This window comes from Anastrepha ludens, chromosome 2 (assembly GCF_028408465.1).
Source record: "Anastrepha ludens isolate Willacy chromosome 2, idAnaLude1.1, whole genome shotgun sequence".
In the NCBI taxonomy this organism is placed as follows: Eukaryota; Metazoa; Arthropoda; class Insecta; order Diptera; family Tephritidae; genus Anastrepha; species Anastrepha ludens.
Window position 1 is genome coordinate 172,720,386 of NC_071498.1, and position 27,634 is coordinate 172,748,019.

The 27,634-nt window shown below is 40.9% G+C and overlaps 1 protein-coding gene across 1 annotated transcript; it reads right to left on the reverse strand.

Annotated features, from left to right (window-relative positions):
- Positions 1–850: 850 nt before the first annotated feature.
- Positions 851–27,200, reverse strand: LOC128855863 (beta-mannosidase). Its single transcript, XM_054091075.1, has 12 exons — positions 26,779–27,200; positions 18,480–18,611; positions 18,058–18,406; positions 17,784–17,939; positions 17,620–17,716; positions 12,860–13,040; positions 12,678–12,788; positions 12,087–12,566; positions 11,608–12,029; positions 1,886–2,083; positions 1,620–1,802; positions 851–1,532 (listed from the first exon to the last, which is right to left on the reverse strand). Exons 1-12 carry the CDS (start codon positions 26,936–26,938, stop codon positions 1,269–1,271), a joined length of 2,733 nt encoding a protein of 910 aa, XP_053947050.1. The 5' UTR covers positions 26,939–27,200; the 3' UTR covers positions 851–1,268.
- Between the last annotated feature and the right edge of the window lie 434 nt (positions 27,201–27,634).

The window sequence follows — 27,634 nt, forward strand, 5'->3', positions numbered from 1 at the left end:
AACGGATTAAAAAGTCGACAAAGTCAAAACCGGAAAACCATAATTTAAGTTTGAGGGAGGTACGTCGTGACCTTAGTGTGTCTCACGAATCAATTCGCATTCGCAACATTTCACACCATCAATTGGGCATGAGACGCGTGGCTGCGCGACTCGTTCAAAGAGAGTTGAATTTCTTTCAAAAAATTCATCGGAAGAAGGTGGCTGAAGACATGCTTGAGCAAATGAATTCGGATCCAACGTTTATCCCGCGCATCATAACATGTGATGAGCCGTGGGTATATGAGTTTGACATGCAAACCAGTCAACCGACGGCTAAATGGCGATATCCACATGAGCCGAAACGCAAAAAACCACGTCAAAGTCGGTCAAAAGTGAAAATCGTGCCTCTCGTTTCCTTCGATTAGCATGGTGTTGTGCACTCGGAATTCGTTCCAAATGGTTCTACGGTAAATAAAGAAGAAAGATTTTATGCGAGGTTTGAGACTGAATGTCTATAGGAAGCGGCCCAATTTGTGGAAATAAAACTCAGGAATCTTGCACCACAACAACGCACCGTCTCACAAGGCTCATATTTTGAACACTTTTTTGACCAAAAACTCGACAAATATCATCGAACAACCACTGTATTCACCGGATTTAGCCCCTAGTGACTTTTTCCTTTTCACAAAACATAAATTTCTACTCCGCGGACGCCGCTTTGAGTCGATAGAGGCCGGGAAGGAGAATTCGCTGAAGGAGCTGAAGAATATCTCTTCAAACGCGTTTAAAAGGTGCTTTGATGACTGGACTAATCGTTGGCATATGGGGATTGCTTCGAATGCAACCTATTTTGAAGGCGACAAAATATATATTGATGATTAAAAAATTATTTTGCATTTTATTGAACAATTCCCGGTACTTTTTTGACAGAATGTATTGGAAACAAACTTTTTTGCATTATTTTTTGTATTATCTCCTTCGTTTACATTGACCTGTTTTTCATCCATGTTTTCATTTTAATTTACGTCAGTGCAAAATTGCGGTCATTTTTTCACTTTAATCTGCGGAATCTTGTATTCTATTATTCTTTATCCAAACTGACCATTAAGCCCAAAAGAGAGAATTTAAGTTCTCTAAACCATTTAGACATCAAAATTGAATGTCTTTAAATTCATTTTCTAATTTAACTTTATCAGACATTTTCTTTGGAAATATTAACTATGTCGATTTCTTTGGCATTAAGCAAATATCTAAAAATTGTATAATTAGAAACTCTCAATGCAGCGGCATTACAGCATGAATTGGTTCACAGTTGAAACTCTAAAATCACTCTCTTTGACGTCCAGGCATTCGCTGCTGTAGAACTCCAAATGCACCATCTTCGTCGGCACCAACATCATGAAACCATTATTCGATAATTTATATCGAGTGATATTGGCATTGATTAGCTCGAGGTACAGGAAAATAGCAGGCTTTGCAACGGAAATATTTAAACTGATTATATTCGCGTAACGATCATTCGCTCGGTAGCAGTAGGAGTAGAAAACCTTTAACTGGAATAAAAGTTAAAAATCAGTGAATTTAAAGAAGCAAAAGCAAATATCTGCTGTAGCTACAAAAAATGTTCTTCTTTAACTTACAGTTACTTGCGGATCAGCCACGCCCTCAGCATTTTTTATCGGACTGGGGTAGTAAAAGTTGCGCGCGATTACGGCTGTCTTATCACGCAAAACGAACTCGACGAAGGAGTTGGTCTTGGTGAAGCCTTGCTGGAAAATGCTTGAAATCGGAATTATCTTGTCGTACTGCACGCCATTCGGTTTCTGCATTTGCAATGAGAGTTTTATTTATATTGTATATTTTTTCTATTCATATCTTAAATATAGCAATTAAGTGAATTACATACCAATGCGACCGGCCAAACAGTTTGCTGCTTGGGAAACAAATCAGACCATTTGTAAATATTCATAGACACCTCAAGACCGTCCTGATCCACTTCCAGTTTGTCACAAATCAAAGACACATTCAGCGCATCCTGATCGGTGTCATAAAGTGCGACAATGTGTATGGGTGCCATAAATGCCTTGGCCCAATAGTGGAGCAGCTGGAAGAAGGGAAAAGGGAATGAAATAATTATATATGTAAGTTGTATAGACCATTGATCAAATTTTCTGTGATCAAATCAAAAATAGACTTTGTAATCTAATTTACGCGGTGTATTAATTAAAAATACTACTTAAATGGTTGTATTAGTATAAACTGTATTCTATAAAAGGTGGCGCAAAATTAATAATCCAATTTTGTTTTTGAAAAATGTTCTCTCTTTTTCAAACACTATTTTTTTTTTGTTTTCCTTAACTTAAAAAACAAAATTAAAAATAAAAAGTTTTCTACACACAATTTTCCAAAAAAAATTTACAAACCAAATTTTTTTTTAATATATTTCCCTTTTTACCTAGAAAAGTTTTTTTTTGATAAAAAAAATTGTTTTGAGCTATAGAAGTATTTACTTTGATTTTTGAGGCGCTCCATTGCTTGTCTGTTTGTACTTATATACTCTCGCTGTCAGTTAACTAGTTTCGTATATAATTGACGTAAGACGCCATTTCCTGTCAGTTAACTAGTTTCGTATATAATTGACGTAAGACGCCATTTCCTGCTATGTCCAATTATGGACGGGCGAAGCTCTTGTGATTTCGGAAGAAACCAAGTACTTGGGACAAAACATAGATAGGAAATTGACTTGGAAGTCAAACATCTTAGAAAGAGTCAGGAAAGCGATTTTATGCCTGTAAAAGAGCTTTAGGTAAGACCTGGGAAATTAAACCTAAGGTTGCTTATTGGCTTTACACTGCTGTCGTCAGACCCATTCTTCTATATGGAAATGTTGTCTGGTGGTGTGCTATACAGAAAAAAACCTATTCTAATTTATTGAATAAGGTGCAGAGATCAGCGGAATTAGCAATATGTGGTGACATGAAAACCACACCATCCATGGCTTTGGATATCATACTACATCTGGCACCCCCAAATACTCGCGGCCTGATTCGCTTTAAGGCTCAATGCGAACTCACAATGGGAGACTGTCACACATGGACATTCAACCATCTTAGACTCCTACACGGATATAACCAGTGATTTTGATTATCACCCTTACACTCTCTGCTTCGAAAGGAAATTCTTAATGAAAATCCTTTCTAGACTGGAATGGCTTGAAGAAGATCCATCACCCAACACACCCTTTAAGATCTACACGGACGGATCTAAAATGGAATCCAGTGTAGGATCAGGGTTATATTGTGAAAAGTTTTTTATCAAATACTAAATTCTTTAACTACCAGAAATAAACTCTATTCATGAAGCCTTACAATGGTTAGAGATAAACAGAATATCATCAACAGATATCTGCATCACAGCCCAGCTGCGCTACAGGCCCTGGATGCATTCCAAATAACATCAAGGAGTGCCTTACATTGCCGCAAATCTCTTAATGAGATGGCCAAACAATATCGTATCATCTTATGCTGGGTTCCCGGCCGCAGAGATATACCAGGGAACTGTAGGGCTGACGAATTTGCAAGAAAAGGTACCTGTATACCAAACATAAGTAATTTTATGGAGGTACCTCTCGCAACTTGTACGCCTCTTACTAAGGACGCACTAATCAGTTCTGTAAATCAAAGATGGATTAGCGCCAATACCTGTGAAATTGTTAAGCAAACATGGCCAAGGCTAAATTTACGTATATCCAAGAATATTATAAAATAGAGTAGACTTCAAATTAGAACCCTAGTAGGGGCCCTTACAGGACGTTGTCTCATAGGAAATCATGCAAGGAGATTAGGCGCTTATACGCATGATTTCTGTCGTAGCTGCAGGAACGAGGAGGAGTTGGAAACAATTCAACACCTTTTTTGCACATGCCCGGCTCTAGCCAGAAGCAGGAACCGATATTTAAGATCCTACTTCTTAATGAATATAGATAATCTATACACTTTAGGTATCAACAACCTTTTACGCTTTGTCAAAAGCTCAGGACCCATAAGACGCCATTTGCAAAAATTATAAATTTTGCTAAAGGGTGAATAATTTTGTGCCACCTTAAACCATCAGATGTGGGCAGTATGTAAAAAGCGCGAAACCGTGATGGGCCTATGCAACTTCTGGTTTACTTCTGGTGTACAAAATAAGTAATTCCAGGTGCGCCGCTTCAAATTCATAGCATAGACTCAGCGTGAATGCAATAAGAAATTTAATTTTACTGAAATTTTTTTACTGAAAAGTACTTGTTGTTGTTGTTTTAACAGCATAGTTAGCCCTGTCAGTGTGGGTATATCATCTGTCGTCTTCGTCTAGCTCATCTAGGGGTAGGCCCAGGAAACATGCTGTTTCGACGGGTTGGGTCCAGAGGGAGAGGGGGGTTAGATGAGTCTGATTAAGGGGGCATGTGAAGAGGTGGTTAGTGTCGTGCGGGGTACCTTCACATGCCGGACATGTGTTTGGTATGTCGGGGTCAATTCTGGATAAGTAGGAGTTTAACCTGCTACAATATCCAGAACGTAATTGTGCCAATGTTACACGAGTCTCACGGGGAAGCTGGAGCTCTTCATCTGCAATGGGTGGTGGTTGGACTCCGATTACGGCATTCACGGGACGGGAGTTCATGAAGGTGGTAACGGACTCCCGGTGAATGTCGTTTATTGACTGTCTGAATACTGTCCGGTCCAGTAGGTCTCGGTCAGTTTTGTCCTGGAGTTCGTCAGCGTGGTCGAGGAGGTGTCTCCTGACGTGCCTGGGAGGCGGCTCAGGCTCAAGCAGGTGTCTGCAGGGGTGAAACCTGCGGTAACACCCCAGCAGGAACTGCTTGCTGAGCAGTTTGTTGTGCTCCGCGACTCGGAGCATTTGTGCCTCGTTGTGCAGGTGTTGTATGGGTGACATCAGGAGGCACCCGGTCGCTGTCCGAATGGCGGTATTCTGACATGTCTGAAGCTTTATCCACTGCGAATCACTAGTGCCAGGCGACCAGACAGGCGCAGCATAGTTTAGAACCGGCCGGCCAATTGCCTTAAATGTCGAAAGCAACAGTTCTTTGTCCTTGCCCCAAGTGCTGCCGGCCAGCGATTTGAGGACCTTGTTGCGATTTTGGACTTTAGTGGCAATTGCGGTTGTGTGCGCAGAGAAGGAGAGCAAGCTGTCAAAGGTTACACCCAAAATTTTGGGGTTATTCACAGTCGGAATTGGTGTGTCGTCGACTTTTACCTTAAGGGACAGCTTGACCTCCTTTGTCCAGGTGGTGAAAAGGGTCGCCGTGGACTTAGTGGGGGAAAGTTGGAGATTCCTCGCAGTGAAAAAGCGAGAAAGGTCGGTGAGGTAGTTGTTCACTTTGGAACACAGGCCATCGATGTCATTGCCCGACGCCATTATCGTGCAGTCGTCAGCGTATGAGATCAGGGAAACTCCCGCTGGTGGTTGGGGGAGCTTCGAGATGTAGAAGTTAAAAAGCAAGGGTGAAAGGACACCACCCTGCGGTACGCCTTGCTTAATCTTCCTCTGCTTTGACATTTGATCTCGAAAAATCACTGACGAGTGCCGACCGCTCAGGTAGTTCGCGGACCACCTCTTCAGCCCTGGCAGGAGTGTCGACTGATAAATATCATCTAGTAGCGTGGAATGGCTGACTGTATCGAAAGCCTTCTTTAGGTCCAACGCTACTAGGACAGTCCTCTCGCAGGGGCGGTTTTGGTTAAGCCCGCGATTTATCTGGGCGTTTATGGCGGTGAGTGCCGTGGTGGTGCTGTGCACTCGTCGGAATCCGTGCTGATGTGGGGCTGGGGCCAGGTGGGTCGTGAAGAGTGGGAGTAGGAGGGCTTCAAGTGTCTTCACTACTGGGGAAAGGAGAGTTATCGGCCGATAAGACTCCCCTTGGTTGGCGGGTTTCCCAGGTTTCAATAGTGGGACCACTCTCCCTGCTTTCCACTTGTCAGGGATGATGAGAGTGGCCAGAGACAAATTGAAGACCCTTGTGAGGTATCCTACTCCCAGGGGTCCCAGATGCTTCAGCATCAGCGCGTTAAGTCCGTCAGGGCCAATGGCTTTCGAAGATTTCGACTTGTTGATGGCCCCCTGAACCTCATCACCGGAGAAAGTAAGTGGCGCACTGTCGTTCGTCAGTTTGTGCAGCCTTCTGGTAACACGACGTTTGGTTCTGTCGCCCGGAGGATGCAGTGTAAACAGCCGGCTAAAATAGCTCGCGCATCTCTTCGGGTCCGACGAAGTACAACCGTTGAAGGTGATAGCCACCTTGTCGTTGTGTTTCGTCGGGTTCGACAAGGACCTAACGGTGGACCAGAGCTTACTCACTCCAGAGGTGAGGTTACAAGTCTTCAGGTGCTCAACCCATTTAGTCCGCTTATGTTGATTTACCAGTTGCCGGATCTCCAAATTGAGATCCCTTATGCGGGGATCCCCGGGATCGGCCTGGCGTAGGTGGTCACGCTCGTTTGCTAAACTGGCTGCTTCTGCTGGGAAGTGGGGACGGATGTCCTTATAACATCCAGCTGGGATGAAGCGAGCCGCAGCAGCTGTGAGCACCTTGCGGAATGCGCGTTCGCCGACGCGCACATCAGTGGGGATGGGAAGAGCGGCGAAGGTGTCCTCGGTGAATTCCGTGAAGCCGGCCCAATTAGCTTTTATAAAGTTAAAATAGGACCGGTGATTCGCGGAAACGAAATCGGCAGGTCTCTCGATCGAGACGATAATGGGCAAGTGGTCTGATGCAAGCGATAGCATAGGTCGCCACGTTATGCTATTTATCAGACCCGCGCTAGCTATTGTTAGGTCAGGCGAGCTGCTACAATTGCCCACTACCCTGGTGGGGGCGTCGTCGTTCACTGTGCTGAATGTCGAGTCGTCTATCTGCTCTGCCAATTGCTGTCCCCTACGATCATTTGGCAGGCTTGAATGCCAAAGATCGTGATGCGCATTAAAGTCACCTACAACCAATCGGTTTTCACCTCTGATGAGCGCACCTATATCAGGGTGATATCCTGCCGGGCAGCAGGTGACAGGGGGTATGTATATATTAAAAATTTCGAGCTCGGAATCGCCTGACCGGACAGCTATGCCTTGACATTCTAAGGTGCTGTCCCTGGGGTCGATTCCTTCATCGATAAGACGATACTGCACAGTGTGGTGGACTATAAACGCTAGGCCACCACCGTTGTCTCGCTCGCGATCGTGTCTGTGCACGTTATAGCCATCCCTGGTGATCAGAGATGACCTAGCGTGCAACTTTGTTTCTTGGACCGCAGCTATCTTGATACTGTGCCGGTTCATAAAGTCGACTATCTCGTCGACCTTACTCGTAAGTCCGTTGCAGTTAAACTGGAGAAGCTTGAAGCTTCTCGGTGAGGTCAGTGTAATCCGGGGGGTGAGGGACGCGTGGGGTTGTCCACGTTGGACCTGCTGTGCAATCCACTGTGGTTGCTGCGGCCTGATGGTGGTGGGCGGCCGCTCCTCCGGGGGAGGTAGTGGGTGCAGAGCTCTGCAGCAGGGGGCAACGTAGGCAGTTGTCCACTCACGGGTGGTGCGCAGGCCGGAACATCTCCGAAAATGGCACCAGCCATTGCAGGAATTGCACTGGACTGATACCAGATTCCGAGGTATTACGGTCTGACACACGGAACAGACTGTACGGGGGACCAGGAGCTGCTGGTTTGTCCCCGCACTGGGGTTGGAGCAGGAAGGGATAGGAGGGGTTAAAGGGGAGTTGTGTTGCTGCGATAGGCTCCTCACCGTGGAGGTGTGGGTTGTGGTGGCGGTTGGTAGTGCCGGCCTATCAGGGGGTGTAGTAGCCGTGGAGGCATCAGACGCCTGTTGGCGGGAGCAACACGTGGCCACATACCGTGTGGACCACTCCCTGTGCGACTTAAGGCCTGAGCAGGTCTTAAGGTGGCTCCACCCGTTGCACTTATTGCACCTAACCGAGGTGGAGTTCGGGTGGAGCCGTTGATGGCAGACGCAGCAGTAGAATACCTCTGGCCCAGGGTTGGATTCGACACCAGCCCTGAGGAGAAGTATTTGGAGCAGGTTAGCTGCGGGAGTTTGCTCCTGTGACGTAAGGGGTGGGGTGATATACGATACACTAGACAGGGCTAGTGTACTGGGGCGGCAGCCCTTGGTCGGGAATAAAAACCCGAGTCATTCCGGTAACGTAGAACCGGCTGCCATGGGAATGACTGAAAAGTACTCTATAAGAGTACTATAAGAGTACTGAAAAGTACTCTTATACCTTGATTGATTTGCTAAGCTGGTTCCTCACAGTCTGACGAGGAAATTTAGATAAATTGGGTGCCTGCTCAATGAAAACTGGGATATCTCAACAGAAATAAGATGTTGCAATGAAATGTCAAGTTCCGAATTTTTTTTAATATGGCAAAGTCCTAAAATGTCATAACTTATTTCTGCAACTAAAAATACGCTTCATAAAACGCTATGTATATTTAGTTCTGTTATATGGCATGGAAATATGAATCATGAAATTATCAGACAATAACAGGCAGAAATTTGAAAAGGGGTTTCTCCGGGGATTACTTAAAATACCCTGGTACGAACATGTTTCTGATCGGGAATGTTCTAGGAATATTTTTATATTTCTCCTTAAGTCTCCCAAACCGGTGTAGCGTCTTCCAAGCTGAGATCTACGCTATAGACAAAGCAGCAAAAGCGATAAGCGATCGACTCCGGCAAACCTTACCATTTTTGTTGATAGTCAAGCAGATATTAAGGCACTGGCCTCAACGCGCATCAATTCAAGATGTGTTAAAGACACACGCAATATTTTGTTGGGTCCCCGGCCAACTCCACAAAATGTTTACTTGCATTCAAGGGACCAACTACCAGCGTTCGCACAGGTGTTATAACGGGTCACTGCACTATTGGCACCTTAGTCGGTAGAATTGGTGTACCTCACAATGACTTCGGCAGGAGTTGTGGAGATGAAGAAAAAAATGAGTCAGTACTACACCTTCTGTGTGAATGTCCTGCACTTCAAAGAAGCCGTGCCAAATATATTGGCGATTATTTCTTTAAAGACCTGCGAAATTTGCGAAATGTCCCTCTCGAGGGACTAGTTTTACCTTCATAAAAGGTATAAGTGGTTTAAGCAACTTAGTTAGGGGAAGGAAATCAAATGCGGGTTTAACAATGGGCCTTAGGATTACGGAGTGTATTGTCTTACATAAGCAACCGAGCCCGTGGGACCTATAGAACAATCCTTGACTGAATAACAAAAAAATTATTTACAATTGCATTTTGTATGCAAATACGGATACATTTTTCGATATATTTATAAGTATTCGATTCTATGTCATACGTATTTTTTATTATTTTTTTTTTTTGTAATTTTCGAATAACTTTGTTTTCAATAATGGCGTTAACCCTCCCATAAACACCTTTTTTAGAACCTTCGGTTGGCACAAAACCACCAGAAATGAAAAAGAACAACTCTCGCCCAGTGCTTTCGTCATGGTTTGGTTTTCAAGAAAGTGGTTAACAATGGAATGGTTAATTTACTTCCCACCGGTCCATATACCAAAGATTGTGAAGGCGAAGCAAAAAAAAACTATCGCCCATTATTTACTAAAATGCATACAAAGCTGGAATGGATCAAATGGCCACTCATTTCACAGCAAAACGGCCAATAAGTTAATGGGCCTGTGCTTTCTTTTGCAAAATGTTGGATGCCGTAGCATTGGTAACGTTTTTTATTTGTAACAAAGTTGATGGGCTCAGACGAAATCTTTTGACGACTTTATCGAACAAACATCCTTGAAAACTTCGAAAATCGTATAAATAATCCAGCCATTATTTCTCACTTCACTACTCGTTTAACTATGGAATCATTTTCCAACAAACCAATTACTATCCCTAGGAATATTGTAATCAACCAGCCAACCGGAACCGATACACTCACAGAGATTCCAGAGAGATTGTCGTCTTTGTCTACAAGGATGCGAAAAGCTTCGTCGAAAAACTCGTTTCTATTGTATTTTATGCAAGAATCCAGTATGTCAATAGCACTCAAAAATCTCTTATACATGTTTTGCTTGCCTTCCACCGAATCCATAAACAAATATCAGTTCATATTTTACCATAGATTTCAAAGTAATTTTTTTTTCTTCTTCTTCGAAATGAGTAAAAATGAAGAACAAAACTAAAAAATTATTTTTTTCCAAACTAAAAGATTTTTAGGTAGCTCAAGACTCGGCAAACGAATGAAAAAGGAAAAAAATTGAAAATATATAGCTGCAATACTTAAAATGAATTATAAATGTGGCGCATTTACAAGTTATTTCTATACAAATGCAACTAAATACGTAGAGCTCCAGCCAGACCAAAGTGACCAACCAAAGGTGTAACTTTTGAAATCCTTTTTTTCATCCTCAAGCATCTTTTTTAAACGGTTATATCCGTAAATCGATAGAAATTTAAATTTGGAAGCTCAAGTCGTTAGCTATAATAGAAATACATTAAATTCACGTCTAAAGTGGAAAAAGGTCTGGCTAGGCCTGGGTACCCAACAGAGGGTTGAAAATATGCGCCGCTTTTGCAAAGTCGAAAAAACTTGGATATTAAAGAATTATACGCTAAAATCATAGCTAAACAAAAATAAATAAATAATTGACACGTACACTTCTGCTAGGAGCTCCTCCTGCTATTTGTGGCGTCCGTCTTGATGTTGTTCCGCAAATAAAGAGAACTACAGTTTTAAGCTGACTCCGAACGGAAAATGTTTCTTTTATGAGGAGCGTTTTCATGACAGCAATGCAGTCGGAGGTTCGCCATTGCCTGCCGAGAGGCGGCTGCTATTAGAAAAAACTTTTTCTTTCATTTTGCTTTTTCATTCACGGAGATTCGAACATACGCAGTCCCGAATGGTAGTCACACACCAACTCTCATAGCTCACAAGTATAGTCGAAAAATGTTGTTCACTGTTACGCAGAAAACACTTAAAAAATACTTAATCGTAGAACAGCTGGACCGCCGGCCACTTTCCTTTATATAAAGGAAATAATTTGTACAGCGTATGTCTCTTACAATAAATCAGCCTTCTCAGAACTTTGATTTACTTCGTTTTCCCGCTAAGAAAACTTCGAATATATCATTTCTAGAGCTACAGTGGCCTACACCCTTTATTGAGTGTCTGAGTTGTACAACAAAAAAAGGAACCTACAATTTTATGTAGCCTCCGTACAGCTGATGATTTGCATGAGAAACTTTTTAGTAGCAAAAATTGGAGCAACCGATATAGGAAAAAAAGTTTTTCTATCATTCGATGTACCCGAATGGTAGTGAAGCATAACTCGTTCAGTAACGATCCAAGAATTTGAAATTTAAAAGCATACTTTTCTCTCAACAGCGGCTATTATCTGCCTGAGGGAATACCAGGATTGGCAAAAACACTTTCTATTGCTCGGTGTTTCATGCCTATAGTGGGTTTCGTACTTCATATAACCGAGTGGTTCTCACGCACAACCCATTACGATTTAAGTATGTGAAATTTAAAAGCAAAATTTTCAACTTGATCACAGTAAACATATCTGTGCGTAAGCGCTTTCGAAAACAAACCTTAAAATTTCCATAGAAATCAATGCTGGACCAAGATGGTGCCACCCACACATCGTTCAACTGCCAGTAGAGTGCACCCATTGTGTGGTGCTCAGTGTCTCTCAAACTGCGATAAACCTCCGTCTCGATTTTCGTAACCATAGCCTGCGAAATTTGGCTGAAATAAATCAACGCCTCAACGTAGTTATCAGCCTCGGGCAGTGGCAATGGCAAATGACGTCTTATCAAGGCATTTATAAGCGACATATTGGAGGGATGGTGCTGGCGGTGATGCATTAAATTCAACAGATTATCCTTGGGCTGCATGGTTAACTGCCATGAAGTGAGTTTCGGCAAACTCTGAAAGCCATACTCGGAAGCGAAACGTGGACGCCGATAAATGTTCGGATCCCAAGCATCCTCAAAGTTCGTATAGAAGTGAACTGAGATGGAAAAATGCATAAATAAATAAAAATTAGCATTGCTGTGCCTCAACTTACTATCACCATAATTCGCATCGCCAGGATTATTCGATATGTAATTATACTTTTCACTCGCTTTGGCATTTGATGGTGATGAAATCAGCGGCTTAGGGCGCGCGGTGTCCTGTATGATCTTCAGTTCGTGAAAGACAGTGCCCACATACAATTCACGATATTCAGCCTCAAAACGTGCACGATCACCGGCGGTGCCATACCAATTGCCCACCAGTGCCAGCTCGTTTTCATTATTCGTCGCAATAATGGCAATGCTTGGATGATAGGCAATACGCTTGGCGTTCTGTATGACTTCTGTGCGCACTGTGGCGAGAAACTCATCTGTGGCTGGATACATGGCGCACGCAAACATCATATCCTGCCAGATTAGTATGCCATACTTATCAGCTTCTTCGTAGAAGGCATTGCTCTCATAAACGCCGCCACCCCAAATGCGAATCATATTCATATTGGCCTCCTTGACGGAGTGCAAAAGATATCGTACTAAAGTGGGTGGCGGAAGATGAGGAGAAAATAAAGAAAAAAAAAATAAAAATTAAAACATAAAAAATAATCAAATATTCTTATTGTAATTAAGGGCTGGTGCTCACTTACTTTGTTCTTCATCGTAGCTCAGCTCTGGCAATATGTGCATGGGTATGTAATTGGTGCCCTTCATGAATATCTCCACGCCATTTACTTTGAATAAAAAGTAATCACCAACGCCTAGAATGTGTCGATTTAGATGAATGTTTTTTATTTCCATAAATTTTAAATTCATAGCGAAAACTATTTACCTTCTCTGGCTGCATCTTCCACTAGCTCGATGGTACGAAAACCTACTCGTATACTCTTGGTGGAAGTGGTGCGCGCGCGCAAACGGGGTCCGCTTCGTTGGAGCCACGTCTTGAGAGAGAATTGCAATGGATATAATTTCTGATCGCCATAACCATTCGGCCACCACAGATGAACATTTTGCTGGGAATATAAGGAAAATGGGAAAATATACAATATAATAATAAATAAATTTTTGCTGCCATTGCAAAATAGACTGAAATCGGGTTTTTAGTATAACTAGCAAGTACCCGACATTCGCTTATCTGCTGTTAAGCAACAGCTTAAGATAGCACGACTCCAACAACACTGGAAACACTATGAACCCTTGTGATCTATATGAGATCTATTCAGATCAGCCAGATATACCCAACATACCCTTGAGATAGGCTAAGCTCCTTAATTTGTCATGTTCCGTAAAAATAAATACATTTCTTTTTAATTCCCGCTCGAGTTGTTATAGAAATACATTAAAGAGATGTACTCCGTGAACTTTTTGGCTTTCTTACATCTAATATTATATTGCAATTTCCTTTTATGGAGAAGGTATCATAGGCGAGTCTACCACAGGAAAATGATTTGCAAAGTTCAAAAATGGCGAATGGCGAGTTTAACGTTGACGACACCTTTCGCAGCGCAAGGCCTTCTGAATTCGATGAAGTACATCTCAAATCACTTTTGAAGGAGGGAGGTCGCCAAACCAGTAGTGAATTGGTGGCAAAATGAGCTGCGTCCATAAGACGATTCTCAATCACCATTATTCAATGGAATTAACCGAAAAATTTGGAGACTGGGTGTCTCACGCGCTCAACCAAAAAAAAAAACAAAGAAAGTGGCCTTCAAATTACTTCTCAGCATCTCGCCCGCCATCGAGCAACACGCAGTCATAAATATCGCTTTTTGTACTGAATCGTCACGGGAGATGAGAAATGGTGCCTATACATCAATATGAAGCAAAGAAAGAAGTGGGGGGCTCCAGGAGATACGTCAAAACCAAGAGTCAAGTCGGATCTTCATCCAAAGAATGTGTTTGGTGCGGCTGGGAGAGCTTAGAGCCCTAGGAAATGCTCGAAAAGGATGCGACGAACAACAAGGAGCTCTGCATTGCCCAGCTACACCGCGTGAATGAGGATGTTTTACTGAAAAGATCGGATCGACATGCTCAACCGCACTCCTTCACGGCACTGCAAGAGCTGGAATGGGAGGTCCTTCAGCATCTGCCGTATTCTCCGGCCCTTGCACCGATCGATCAGCATCTTTTCCGCTGAAGTTACCTTCGATAACAAAGAGGCCCTTAAAAAATGGCTCAACAACTTATTTGACACCAGAGCAGCCGATTTTTGGAGGAACGGCATCAAGAAATTGATCGATAGGTGGGAAAAGGTTGTTAACAGCAACGTCGAATATATAATACAATTCTTGATAGTCGAAGGCTAAACGGTCATCCATCAGACTACATGACCGCTACCTTAGACATCAGACTGGAATTTAAGGTAATGTTTTCTGCGTGAAAGGAATGGAAGTTAAATTTAGTAGTCAAGGAAAATACCAAAGCACCTTATACCGATGGATCCAAGATGGATTGTAACATCGGCGCGGATGTATATTCGAAAGACCTCGAAACGTTCAAGTTCTTTCGCCTGGAGAACTGGAATAACATCTTTCAAGCCGAGGTTCAGTAGTCATCCGCGACAGTTTAATTCAGGTTCAGTAATTATCCACAACAACTATCAGAAGCTCGTATTTTTTCAGATAGTCAAGCGGTCATCTTATCTATAAAGTCACCAACAACTAATTCAAAAATCGTCAGACAATACAAGGAAGAAGTAAATGCCTTAGTACGCACGATAGACATCACGCTCATGTGGGTACCGGGACATAGGAACTTAGAAAGAACTGAGAAATCTGATGAGCTCGCAAGACTTCCTCTAAAGTAATGGGCTGCCTCTAGAGTATCTGAAGTGGTAGCAGTGGACTGCCCTCGCACCAAGAGCAAACATCTTTAGAGTACGTCAAAAATATTCGGCCATTGGCTTATCGGAGACCATGCTAGGAAGTTGGGGCGGCCGTACAACGATAAATGTAGAAGCTGAAATGAAGAAGATTCTAGGAGATAGTCTTCCACTATCTGTGTGAGTGCCCAAGTCTGGGTGTACTCAATGAACAACTTGGTAGAATTAGCAGGAAAGCAAATAGGTGACATAGGTAGATTTATATTCAAATCAATATAGTTTGAGTAAATAACGGCAGTGGTTCTACTAGTGGTGTACGAAAATGGCACTTTTTGTACTAATCGTGTTTGGGGTGTGTCACTCAGACACCACCTCTACCAACCAACCAACCAACCAGCCAACCCAACTCAAATTTCAAATTAAATCTTACCATAAATACCTTGGAATTACTTTTGGTGTATCTTACTTGGGGGTCTATCTCCTTCTATAATGTATTGGTGTTACTCAGCTGTAGTAGATCCAATATTACTCTACGATATTACTTTCTGCGTTCAGAAAAACGACAACATCTTGGTACACTCTGCACTATAGAACCAATGAGAACTACTCCAGGCAGGGCTTGAAAGAATACTCAGCCTGCCACCGATTCGCATTGCAACAGAAGGTCTAGCAGCTAAATCTGCCGTAAGACTTAGCGCAACGGGTGAATTTTTCTGTAAAACATACGGACAGAGCTCAATAGGCATGAGTTATAAGGTCAATATGGATTATATGACTCTGAAATGCAACTGGGTGAAGAGATTTATTGCGCAAAGCAAGGCATCAAGCGGCCATTTAAGCTCCCTAACTATGGCAGTATCTTTCAAACAGAAGTATTTGCTGCAGGAAAGAACATAAGAAACATAGGGCCTCAACAAACAAAGTATAATTTGATTTATTTGAAGCTAGAAATTTTATTTGTCTCCACGAATGCCCTGATTTCTGCACTTCTTCATCAATCTTTCGTTTCCAAGTGTTGGCCGGTCTCCCGCGTCGACGACTCTCTGTATGGCCGATCCACTTCCATTGTTCCGACGTCGTAGTTCGAGGAAGATGAATATTTGTTTACTACTAACCCATATGGTTATGCGTGAACAGTAGGGCGGGTCGATTTAAAAATCGCTCAGTGCTCTGTGAAAATCGTATTCTAAGGATCAAAATAAGAAACTTTGCCAAAGGAACCATACCTCTAAAACAAATTCTGATGTCCCCCAATTTGGGTCGAACGAAAAATCCCACTTTGACCCATTTAGAGTGCTCCAATCGAGTCCAAATTTATGACCGACCCCCACTAACTTTGGACGGCCGATCCACCCATGCCAGTGGCACACCCCCTGGAACTCCCCTGGGGGTCCCCCATACAATCAATTCAAAATATCACAATTTTTGGCCTTTACTTGAGAAAAGAAACTAAAAAGTTCGACCCAAATTCTGGGACATCAGAATTCGTTTTAGAGGTATGGTTCCTTCGGCAAAGTTTCTTGTTTTGATCCCTAGAATAAGATTTTCACAGAGCAATGGGCGATTTTTTTGCCTCCCCCCGGCCTAGTGAACAGCAATTAAAAAGGTTTCCCATGCTTGCAAATGTTCAGATTTTACGTTGGCGGCAAATGGCAGCGCCATTTTTTACGATAATGATGAAGAAGCAAAATTCATTTCCTACTTCTAAGGGAGTGCCGGCGATCTGAATAGCTTGCGGTTCGTTGGTGTTATGTGCATTAACTTTAAATTTTGTTTTGGCAATGCTGATTTTTATCCCTATTTGACCTGCAAAAGCGCTAATCGCATGCAACTGTGAAGATATATGCGAGTGTTTGTGCGCCATCAGGCATAATCATCTAGTTCCAGGTAGTCCAGATCTGCTAGATGTCTGTTCAGACCCCAGGTTATACCTGTATTCTCCGCGCAAGCTTGCCGCATAACTTGGTCCAAGACCAAATTGAATAACAGCGACGAAAGCACACAACCCTGCCTGACCACGGTTTGTACTTCAATACTGGCACTCAAAGCACTTTCATGATTAACACGACAGCAATCCTTTGCAAAGCTGATTATTTTTTCGGGTACTCCTTTGCACGCGAGAACACTCCAGATTGCGTCATACCTTAAAATGTGAACGCCTTCTCCAAATCGATGAAGCAAAGATATAAATAAGAGCGCCACTCCACTTGTTCAACTATACTACTATACTAAGAAGCAAGACATCTTTCTTTGAATAAGCTACTAGAAACACCATTTCGGTCAACGATGAGCACTATAGAAGTATAATGCGTAATGTTTTGTGGCCAAAATTGAAAACATAGACCTGGAGTATCTTTGCTTTCACAATCAAAATTTTGCGCCCCTAGTTTCATCTCGTCGATATCAACTGGCCACATAGGTGGTGGGATTAGACGCCGTTCGATTCTTTTTTTTATGAGGTGTCGTAAAGGACCTATGTTATGTAAAAAATCCATTTATCAACAATCCATCCATTGTTCAAGCCTTTAGGCAAATATAGAGCAAGCCATTCGTGAGATGGAACTAAAGACCGTCACCAAGGTCATGAAAAACTGGACTAACTACATGCGTTACTGCGAAGCCAGTAATGACGGCAACATATATTAAATCTATTCAATAAATAATGGGAATGTTTGCTCTTTCGAATAAACCAAAATTATACCGAAAAAAATGATTTTTGTTCATTTTCTTTAATTAAAACAAAAGCACTATATGAATCACCCTTTACTCACCATGGGTACTGCGTAGTCGAAGGTAATGACTGGATTCTGCCACGAAAGCTTACGTTCAGCGTAAGTACTTATAGTCACCGGCTCCGCCATTAGCTCACTAAACAATAAATAAAATAAATTACGAAATTGAGGAAAAAAAATTAAACAAAAACCTTCAAGCGTACATTGCGTAAAATGTTAGTTCAGCATAGAAATCCTGTCTGCTGCCAGAATCGACGAAGACGCGCGTATGCATATTCCAATGCGTTTCATTGCGACTAATTGCCACATCCACATCGCGTATCAAAGCAACCTCGTAATATTCCAACGTTACGGTTTTCCTTTGAAGACACAAAAACAATACAAATGAAGCAATTAGTAGAGAAGATGGAGATACATAAACACACAAAACACTACGCTTCTATAGCTCAGCAGCCACTTACGATTGCCATCACTTACCAGATGCCCATTGAGGGCGCCGCCAGCCCCCAGTCCCATGAGAAACTGGCTTGCATTTTACGCAGCATATTCATGTGACATTCACCGCGATAGCTGACGGGTGGACAAGCGGGCGGCACAGACATATTGCGTGCCGCCAACTCATCAGCCTTGACACGTGCGGCATGCACTGGCGAAGTCAGGCGCACTACCAATCGATTCACATCCTCCAAAATGTGACCCACTTCGTAAGTGTAACGCACAAACATATTGTCGGTGTAGCCCAACAAGTGGCCGTTGAGGTAAATTTCCGAAATGGTGTCAATACCATGGAATGTTAGATTGACCAGACGCGCATCTTTAATTTCTTCTAAATGGGCAAAATAATAGATATTTATTTTCGTGATAAATTTCAATGTTTTATGAGGATCGCTCATACGCACCGACAAACTCAAGGGAATAGGTCCAGTTGCCGTATGAAATATGCCGCAGATCAACATCGTTGTAGGATTTGAGTACATCCTCCCCTGATATGGCGCTGTATACACCGGAGGGTATTTTGACTTTGGTGTTAGCTGAAAGTGGAAGGTGCATATGTGTTACTACATGGCGCAAAATTAATCATCCAATTTTTTTTTTTTATGTTTTGTTTTTTTAATAATTTGTTCACTAAATAAAAAAAATCTGATTTGGAGTGATAGAAATCTGTATTTAGCACATAAAGTGCTCCATTGCGTGTCTGTTTGCTCCATTGCTTGTCTGTCGAGTTCACAAGTGTCAAATATGATTGAAGTATTACGCCATTTGCAAATGTATAAATCTTCCGATATGGTGATTAAATTTGCACCACCTTTTGTGTATGTATATATTAAAATACAAAGTATAAGTATTACGGGTATACAAATGTAAAGTAACGTGCAAGCAGAATTTTCAATCAGATGCTTTTTTGTTTGCAGATGATGTGCAGATCTATGGATCTTGCAAACTCCATTCCGTGTGGATGTTACTTGTCTCCCCTCGGACGAATCCCTAGGTGGCAGATAGGGGAAAGCTCGGTAAGTATACAGGGCAGGTGGGAAATAAAATAGCACCCGCGGGCCAAAAACAAGCAAACACCGGCTTAGAGGAGTAGTATTGTAATAGTAATAATATTGTAACACTGAGCTAGGGTACGCGGACTAGTAACCTACTTGACTGAAATTCTTATGCTAACGAATCGTCAAATTCACAGTCACGAATTTAACACCCGGTGCTACAAATAGGTGTTAAAAGATCGCATAAACTCTATGAAATAAATGACTTTAAAATCAGCCAAAATGTATGCCGCATGAACAAACGGGCATCCGATAACACACTAACTCTTAATCCTAAGGAGTCTCAAGTGCTTTTTGTCTCTAGAAAGCCCATCATTTCAACTTTTCCAAAAATCTTACTTGGTGGCATTACTATTAATTTTGTGCATACGGCTAAAAATTTTGGAATCATTTTCAACCAAAGAGTAACTTGGAAGTCACTTAAATTTAATCCTAGGTAAGTTGTATGGAATGCTTCGTGCACTCTGGACTACGCAACACGTTACTCCTCTACGCATTCGCATCCTAATTGTTAAAATATATGTTATGCCATCGTTATTGTAAGGTTGTGAAATCTTTGTTGTGCGTGTAAGCATAAGCTAAATATTTCGTTTAATAATATTTCTCGTAATGTGTTCGGTATCAAGGCAAGAGACCACGTTTCTCATATTTCTGATACAATCTACACCATGTCCTTGGATAATAGACGGAGAGCTGGCGGCCGCGGAGGTACTACGATAACACCTCCGGCTAGAATTTTGAGAAGTGGTTGGGAGAACCATGAAACAGTGCCATTTGCAAGGATTTTGCTCAAAACCCCTGCAAAAAAGACGTCAGACGACTTAAAGTGGCAAAAAAAAGTTGCTAAAAAAATTTTCGTACCTCCGGCTGAAAATTTGTAGGCTTACTGTTTGAAGGTCACAAATGCTGTATATAAATCGTCAGACGTCTAGATCGCTGCAAAAGTAGTGTCAGACGACCCCAAATTTGTAAATTTTTTCGAAAATTTTTTTTTTTTTTACCTCCGTCTGACGTTCTCACATATTATAGTAGGCACTATTTTAAGTGTATATTTAAATCGTCAGACGGAAATACCGCTGCTAAGTCATCCTACAATATCCGTGAAGTTCCGGTCTGCCTGAATTTTTTTTTTTTTTTTTTTCGGAATTTATGTTTGTTACCTCCGTCTGACATTTTTACATACTATTGCAAAAAGCATTTCAAGTACACATTTAAATTGTCAGACGAAAATACCGTTGCAAAATACTTATCTCAAGCTAGTATATACTTGATATAGAATGCGGGAAAAAACAGGCGAAAATCGCATTTGAAATTACGATGAAATCGTGTCAAATATATAAATACGTAGCCATAAATGTGTGTGTGTGTATATGTGTCACGAACATACGCAAATGTGTCTTAGGGCCTAGCCGCTATGCCCGCTTTGTATATTGAGACGGGGAGAGGAAAATAGGTTTGGGCACGCTTAGTGTAGAAATGTCGGGAAAAGAGAACGTTTGTGTGAAAATGGCGTCTAATAAAAAGTGTGTGATTTGTCAACTTAGTGACGAAAGTGATTCAATACCGTTACTAAATTCGAATAAACTGCAGAAGTGTCTAGAAGTGCTTCAAGTTCGTGAAAAATTGAAATTGAAGTATAGTGAGGTTATTTTGCCTGCGGAAATAAATGAAACACACAATAATAATTCTCTACAATACACCGAAATCAACATTTTTATTTTATTCAGACGAAGAATCTTTTACTTTTTATATGTACGACACATGCGTAAAATTTTCCCTTCAATTCGAATTTAGTAACGGTATTGAATCACTTTCGTCACTAAGTTGACAAATCACACACTTTTTATTAGACGCCATTTTCACACAAACGTTCTCTTTTCCCGACATTTCTACACTAAGCGTGCCCAAACCTATTTTCCTCTCCCCGTCTCAATATACAAAGCGGGCATAGCGGCTAGGCCCTAAGACACATTTGCGTATGTTCGTGACACATATACACACACACACACATTTATGGCTACGTATTTATATATTTGACACGATTTCATCGTAATTTCAAATGCGATTTTCGCCTGTTTTTTCCCGCATTCTATATCAAGTATATACTAGCTTGAGATAAGTATTTTGCAACGGTATTTTCGTCTGACAATTTAAATGTGTACTTGAAATGCTTTTTGCAATAGTATGTAAAAATGTCAGACGGAGGTAACAAAAATAAATTCCGAAAAAAAAAAAAAAAAAATTCAGGCAGACCGGAACTTCACGGATATTGTAGGATGACTTAGCAGCGGTATTTCCGTCTGACGATTTAAATATACACTTAAAATAGTGCCTACTATAATATGTGAGAACGTCAGACGGAGGTAAAAAAAAAAAAATTTCGAAAAAATTTACAAATTTGGGGTCGTCTGACACTACTTTTGCAGCGATCTAAACGTCTGACGATTTATATACAGCATTTGTGACCTTCAAACAGTAAGCCTACAAATTTTCAGGCGGAGGTACGAAAATTTTTTTAGCAACTTTTTTTTGCACCTTTAAGTCGTCTGACGTCTTTTTTGCAGGGGTTTTGAGCAAAATCCTTGCAAATGGCACTGTTTCATGGTTCTCCCAACCACTTCTCAAAATTCTAGCCGGAGGTGTTATCGTAGTACCTCCGTGGCCGCCAGCTCTTAGCCTATAAACTTTTTCAAAAATCTACTACTCAAAACTTTTCGCTGCTAGAAACACTAACATCGGAAAGAGAGTTCGTGATGCGTGCGACTCTATTGTAGAGTTCTCTTCCACAAAATTTAGTAACTATGAGTAGCATGAACTCATTTAGACGCGAGCTTCAGAAATATATTAGCACTTAATTCATAAGGAATTCATTAGTAATATTAACTTTATTTGTTTTTCTATCTAACTTAAAATATCTTTGAAATTTGGTAATGAAAATTGTAACCTGTTGTGACCAGCGCTAACAATTATAACGTTTACCCTTACTGTATTAGGGTCAAATCATTAAATAAATTAAATTGAATTATCATTCTCCCACGCGAGTAAATTATTTCGCTTAGAGTTTCACATCTGCTCCCCAAAAATAAATAAAAGATTTTATTTATATATAAATAAATAAATGATTCTTTGTGTTTGGCATTCGTTCGAATCGAGGAAATCGAGTGTTTTTCCTTTTTTCCTGCCTCAGCAGTTGTGGTTGCAAAATGAATGGAAATAGAATTCCAACTAATTTTATAAACACCCTATCCTGCAGATCCCTCGGACTACTATTTATTCCCGATTTGAAGAAATGGCTGGAGGGAAGAAAATTTTATTCAAACAAAGAGGGGATTGCAGAAACGAATAACTGCTTTCAGATTTGGACAAATCCTATTAGCCGGAAGGGTCAATAAACTAGAACAGCGTTAGACGAAATATATAAGCATAAAAGGAGACTAGGTCAATAAATAAAAACAAGGTTTACTCCAAACAATGAAGTGGTTTTTACTTTTGTACGGACCTACGGACATTTTGGCAACAACGAGCGCGGTGGTAGCACATCTACCACGGACGGATCGCATAAGCAAAGTAAAGAAAAAACGAGAGCGTTTAAAGAGCACCCACACATAAAAAGTGTCCTGACCACAAAAAATTTTAATCCGATCATTTTCGATTGTTTAAATTATGACAAGAATCGATGCTTCATTATGCGGAACTACCTGCTAAATATATTCAACTACACTATTTTTAGAATATAATTCCTTTCTGGATAGCTAAAAGACACTCTAATTTAAAAAAAAAATTTATAGAATAGTTTTCGTTCAAATTTTAATGGTGAAGAAGGAAATACCACCTTGATAAAAAAAATTCCTAGAACAACCGTCAGGTGACGCTCTAAGTCAACTGCTTTGAGTTCTGCTTTTTGTTTTTTTGTTTGTTAGGTTGCAACATTTACCTAAATTTTATCGCCATTGCTTGACATTTGTAAAAGTTAAACCGCCTTAAGTAAATCTACCCTTACTCGTTACAGTTTTAAAAATGGATTTGAATGTGCAACAACGAGTTTTTATTATATTTTGCGTTAAAAATGAATTCAGTAGTGCGAAATATTTAGTAACTGTTTCGGTAGTAATACTCTGAATAAAACACCCATTTACGAGTGGCATACGCGCTACAGAACAGATCATGAGTGTATCGAGAACGATGAACATAAGGCCAATAAAGTGAAAGAAAAGTTGATCAATAAAAGCAAATTAACCATCAGAGAGATGGCAGAGGACTTGAAAATTGCTTATGGGTCGGTTCAGGACATTGTAAGTAATTTATTTTGGCCTCCGCAAAAAAGGAATGCGTTGATATAGCCAAAGACATGATTTCCACTGCTAAAACCGACCCAACATTCATCAAACTCATCATTATTGAAGACGAACCGAGGGTTTATGATTACGACACGCAATCCAGACTGCAGGCGAGTGAGTAGAGAGCTCAGAGTAAAGCAATAGACCGACCGGTTCTAAACTATGCTGCGCCTGTCTGGTCGCCTGTAACCAGTGATTCGCAGTGGACGAAGCTTCAGACCTGCCAAAACACTGCTTTAAGAACCGTGACAGGATGCCTTCTGATGTCACCCATACAACATCTGCATAATGTGACCCAAATGCTGCCTGTTAAGGAGCATAACAAACTGCTCAGTAAGCAGTTTCTACTAGGGTGTTACCTCAGGCCTCACCCATGCCACCTCCCAGGCACATCAGGAGGCATTTCCTCAACTACGCGGTCGAGATCTCAGACAAAACAAACGGGCAGTTACTGGATCGGACAGTGTACAGACAGGCCATAAACGACATTCATCGGGAGACTCTCACCACCTTCTTAACCTCCCGACCCCCGAACGCCGTTATCGGACCAATCGCAAACGAAGAACTCCAACTTCCCCGAGAGTCCCGCGTAACCTTGGCACAATTACGTTCTGGATATTGTAGCAGGTTAAACTCCTACTTATCCAAAATCGACCCCGACATACTAAACATATGTTCAGCATGTGAAGGCTTCCGCACGACACTAACCACATTTTCACATGCCCCATCAAACCCACTCATCTAACACCCCTCTCCCTATGGACCCAATCCGTCGAAACAGCTGGTTTCCTGGGCCTACCGTTAGATGAACTAGACGAAGACGACCGGTGATTACACTACACTGACAGGGCAAAGTTACTGCTACAACAACAACAACAACAGAGCTCCGAGTAAACCAGGACCAACAAATCACGTCGTTTAGCATTGAGTTTACTTTTATGGCTGCTTTGTTGCTATATTTTAACTCGCCGATTATTTCCAAGAGATTTTATGCAACATTTTTTTGCTGAGCAGCTCTTTCACGTCTTTTTGTTTGACCCTGATAGATAGATGTTTTGGTTTTGTGTTCCAACGATTTTTCTACGATTTGTCTTATTACGAATATGACATCTTTAGTCGAACTATTTTCTGAAAGCTTTGTTGCTCTTCGCACACACCGTGTCTTGATATTTGCGCTACAATTATTTTGTGAAGAGTTTTAACAATTATCAGAGTAAGGATTAAATATCCTGTTGTGTTCCATCTGATCTTAGATTATGTAATGAAAGATGTTGATCCATCAGGGACTACATTCAACAAAACTTCCCAAATATGTGGCATTGCTCATGACCTGGTCATCTTCGCGAGAAGCACGAATGTTCTAAAAGAAGTATTCCAAGCACTCCAAATAAAAGAAAAATTCTTTGGATTAAAAATCAATGAAAGCAAAACGAAATACCTCGCGTCAGGCCTTAAAATTGGTGATCATAAATTTGGAAGCGTTGATCAAATTAATTATCTAGGACTTCCCAACAGTAGAACAGATTTTACAACGATTGCTATCCAAGAACGTGTGCAGGCTGTGAACATAGCATTTTTTACCCATGCTTAACTGTTAAAATCAACCCTTGAGTAGAAGAAAATGGTATTTTCGCCTCAGATATAATAAGGAGCAAGAGGAATTGCCCAAATAATGCTACGAACTTGCGACATGAAAACAATTAACCTTATTCCATCATTCCTAAGGAAAAATGTTATATGGACACAAAAGACCATTAGATCGAAGTGCAAACCGCATGCATTCAAGGAAGAGATGTAAAATATTGGTTGGGGTATTGACGAAACATTGTCTCAATCCATATCACGTAGATAAAATGGGATTGGTCCAGTCAGACTTGAGAGAGCGAAGGAGTTGCTTCGCTTGGCCGAAAACCGTCAATTTCCGAACATTGTGTTTTCTGATTAAAAAATTTTTCAAATTGAGCAATTCGTTAACTCCCAAAACGATAGAGTTTATTTGGCCGACCGTTCATACGAGAATTTGAGTCATCGATTGGCAACCAGGAGAAAGCAACCGCTACAGCTAACCACAGATGGACGCTGTCTAATCGTTTTCATCGAGCCTGGCGAGTCTGGCGTCAAGGTAAATGCGAAATATTATCGGGAAAGTATTGTGGAGGTTGCTTTAAAGCCGTGGGCAGACAAACATTTCGGTGGGAGACCATGGACGTTTTAACAGGACTCGGCAACGTCTCACAAAGCTCGAGTGAACCAAGAAGGACTAAAAAACAACGTTCCGAACTTCTTCATAACGTCCACACAATGGCTCTCAAATTCACATGACTCGAATCCGATCTATTATTTTCTTTGGTCCGTTTTGGAGGGCAGAGTCCGAACTAAAAGATTAACCAGTCTCGAGGCGCTGAAAAAAGTCATTGTCCGCGAGTGGGCCAAAATACCGGCAAGTAACATTCGCGCAGCTTGCGATTCGTTTATGGACCGTCTCGAGGCCTTAGTCAAGGCAAAAGGTGGTACTATCGAGCAAAAGTAAATTGATTCTTAATTTGGTATTACTCTCACACATTTTTTACTTTGAATTGAATAAAAGTAAACTTCCAAACAAAATTGACGGCCTTTTTAATTGGTTATATTTCGAGTGCCGGATCCTGTGGTAAAATTCATTTAAAAACTTCTTTGTTCCACTTGGGCGAACAATTTTTTCGTTTTAATTTCCAAAAATTATAAATGCGACAATCGCAAATAAATACCTAAACTCAATTCAGAAAGGAGAGCAAAACGGGGAAAAATAAATATTTGTGCAACGACTTCGGATTTATATCCGGCTAAGCTCTGTCACTCCAGCAGCACTCCCCAAATATGGTGGGAGAGTATTTTTGTTATTATAGTAAAACAGCAACAACGATCAAAATTTGCTTATTACACGCACTACCGCCAAATGGCATTTTTTATTAATTTTTTTTATAAACTTTTTTATTTTAAATTTTATTTTTTATTTTTTTTATTAATTTTTATTTTTTTATTTTATTAGCTAATCGTCTGATCATCTGCCAATAAACTTAAACCGAAGTTATCTGCCAGATGTGAGCACGCAGAGAATTGAGTAAACACTTTTTTTGCCTTTCCTCTCTACAAAGTTCAAGGGTTAAGCGCTTAATGAGACTTTGGGAAAGGTCACTTAGTATTTTAAATAATTTTCGTGATAAGACGCGCTTCTCGAACGTAATTTATAGATTTATGCAATTGCTCTTTTTATCATCGCTACATTTCACACTTGCATGCATGCAGACAGTAAGTAATATGTAGGTACTCACTATAAGTGCCATTTGTGAGCGTCCACGTTAGACCCTTCAAATCCTGCACATAAACCGACTCCGCCTGAGTACTCCTACATAAATTGCACAGCCAAACAGTGCACAGCACAATTACACAAACACAAATGTTTGCAGCACTTGGCAGCTTCATAATTCGCATTTTGCAATTGAAAATTGTTTATTACTAATTTACATATGTTTGTTTGCATGTGTGTACATGCATAGATTCAGTAGATGAGCACGAGTATGTTTGCATTGGCGAACTTTTTCACTGCTATTAATTTTGTTTCTTGCTTTGTTTTGCTTATTTTTGTTTTTGTATGATTGCGTGCACTTGAACTTTCTTTTAGTATTAAACTTCTTTTGCTTAACAGATCATAATTTTTATTTTATACTCAATTTGTTATGAAGCAAACTAGAGTTTGCCGGCAACTAACTAATGAGATCGCTTTACCGGCTATTTTATTACTTGAACGAGAGTTCTATCGTACTCTCACCCGCTCACTGTGACAAACGGCGATTAGTGGGTAGAGAGTGGAGAAGTACAATAGAAGAGTGTAGCTTATCTCTGAGCTAATCACAAATTGAAACCAACAATGTTTTGCCGCTCAAAGAAGAACTCTTGACAGAATTTCTCAATCAGCAGGTGTATTAATATATACCTATGAAACCGGAATTAGTTGAATAAAAGTTAATTGTTACGGTATTATTTGAAAATAATATCAAATAGTTTATTACCGTTTATGCATGAATAGAAAATATTTATTCCTTTTCACAAATAATTTCTTCGTGATACCTTTTTAACTAAGATGTAATATAAAGTAATATTTCTCCATCTTTTGAGGTAAACAAGTAA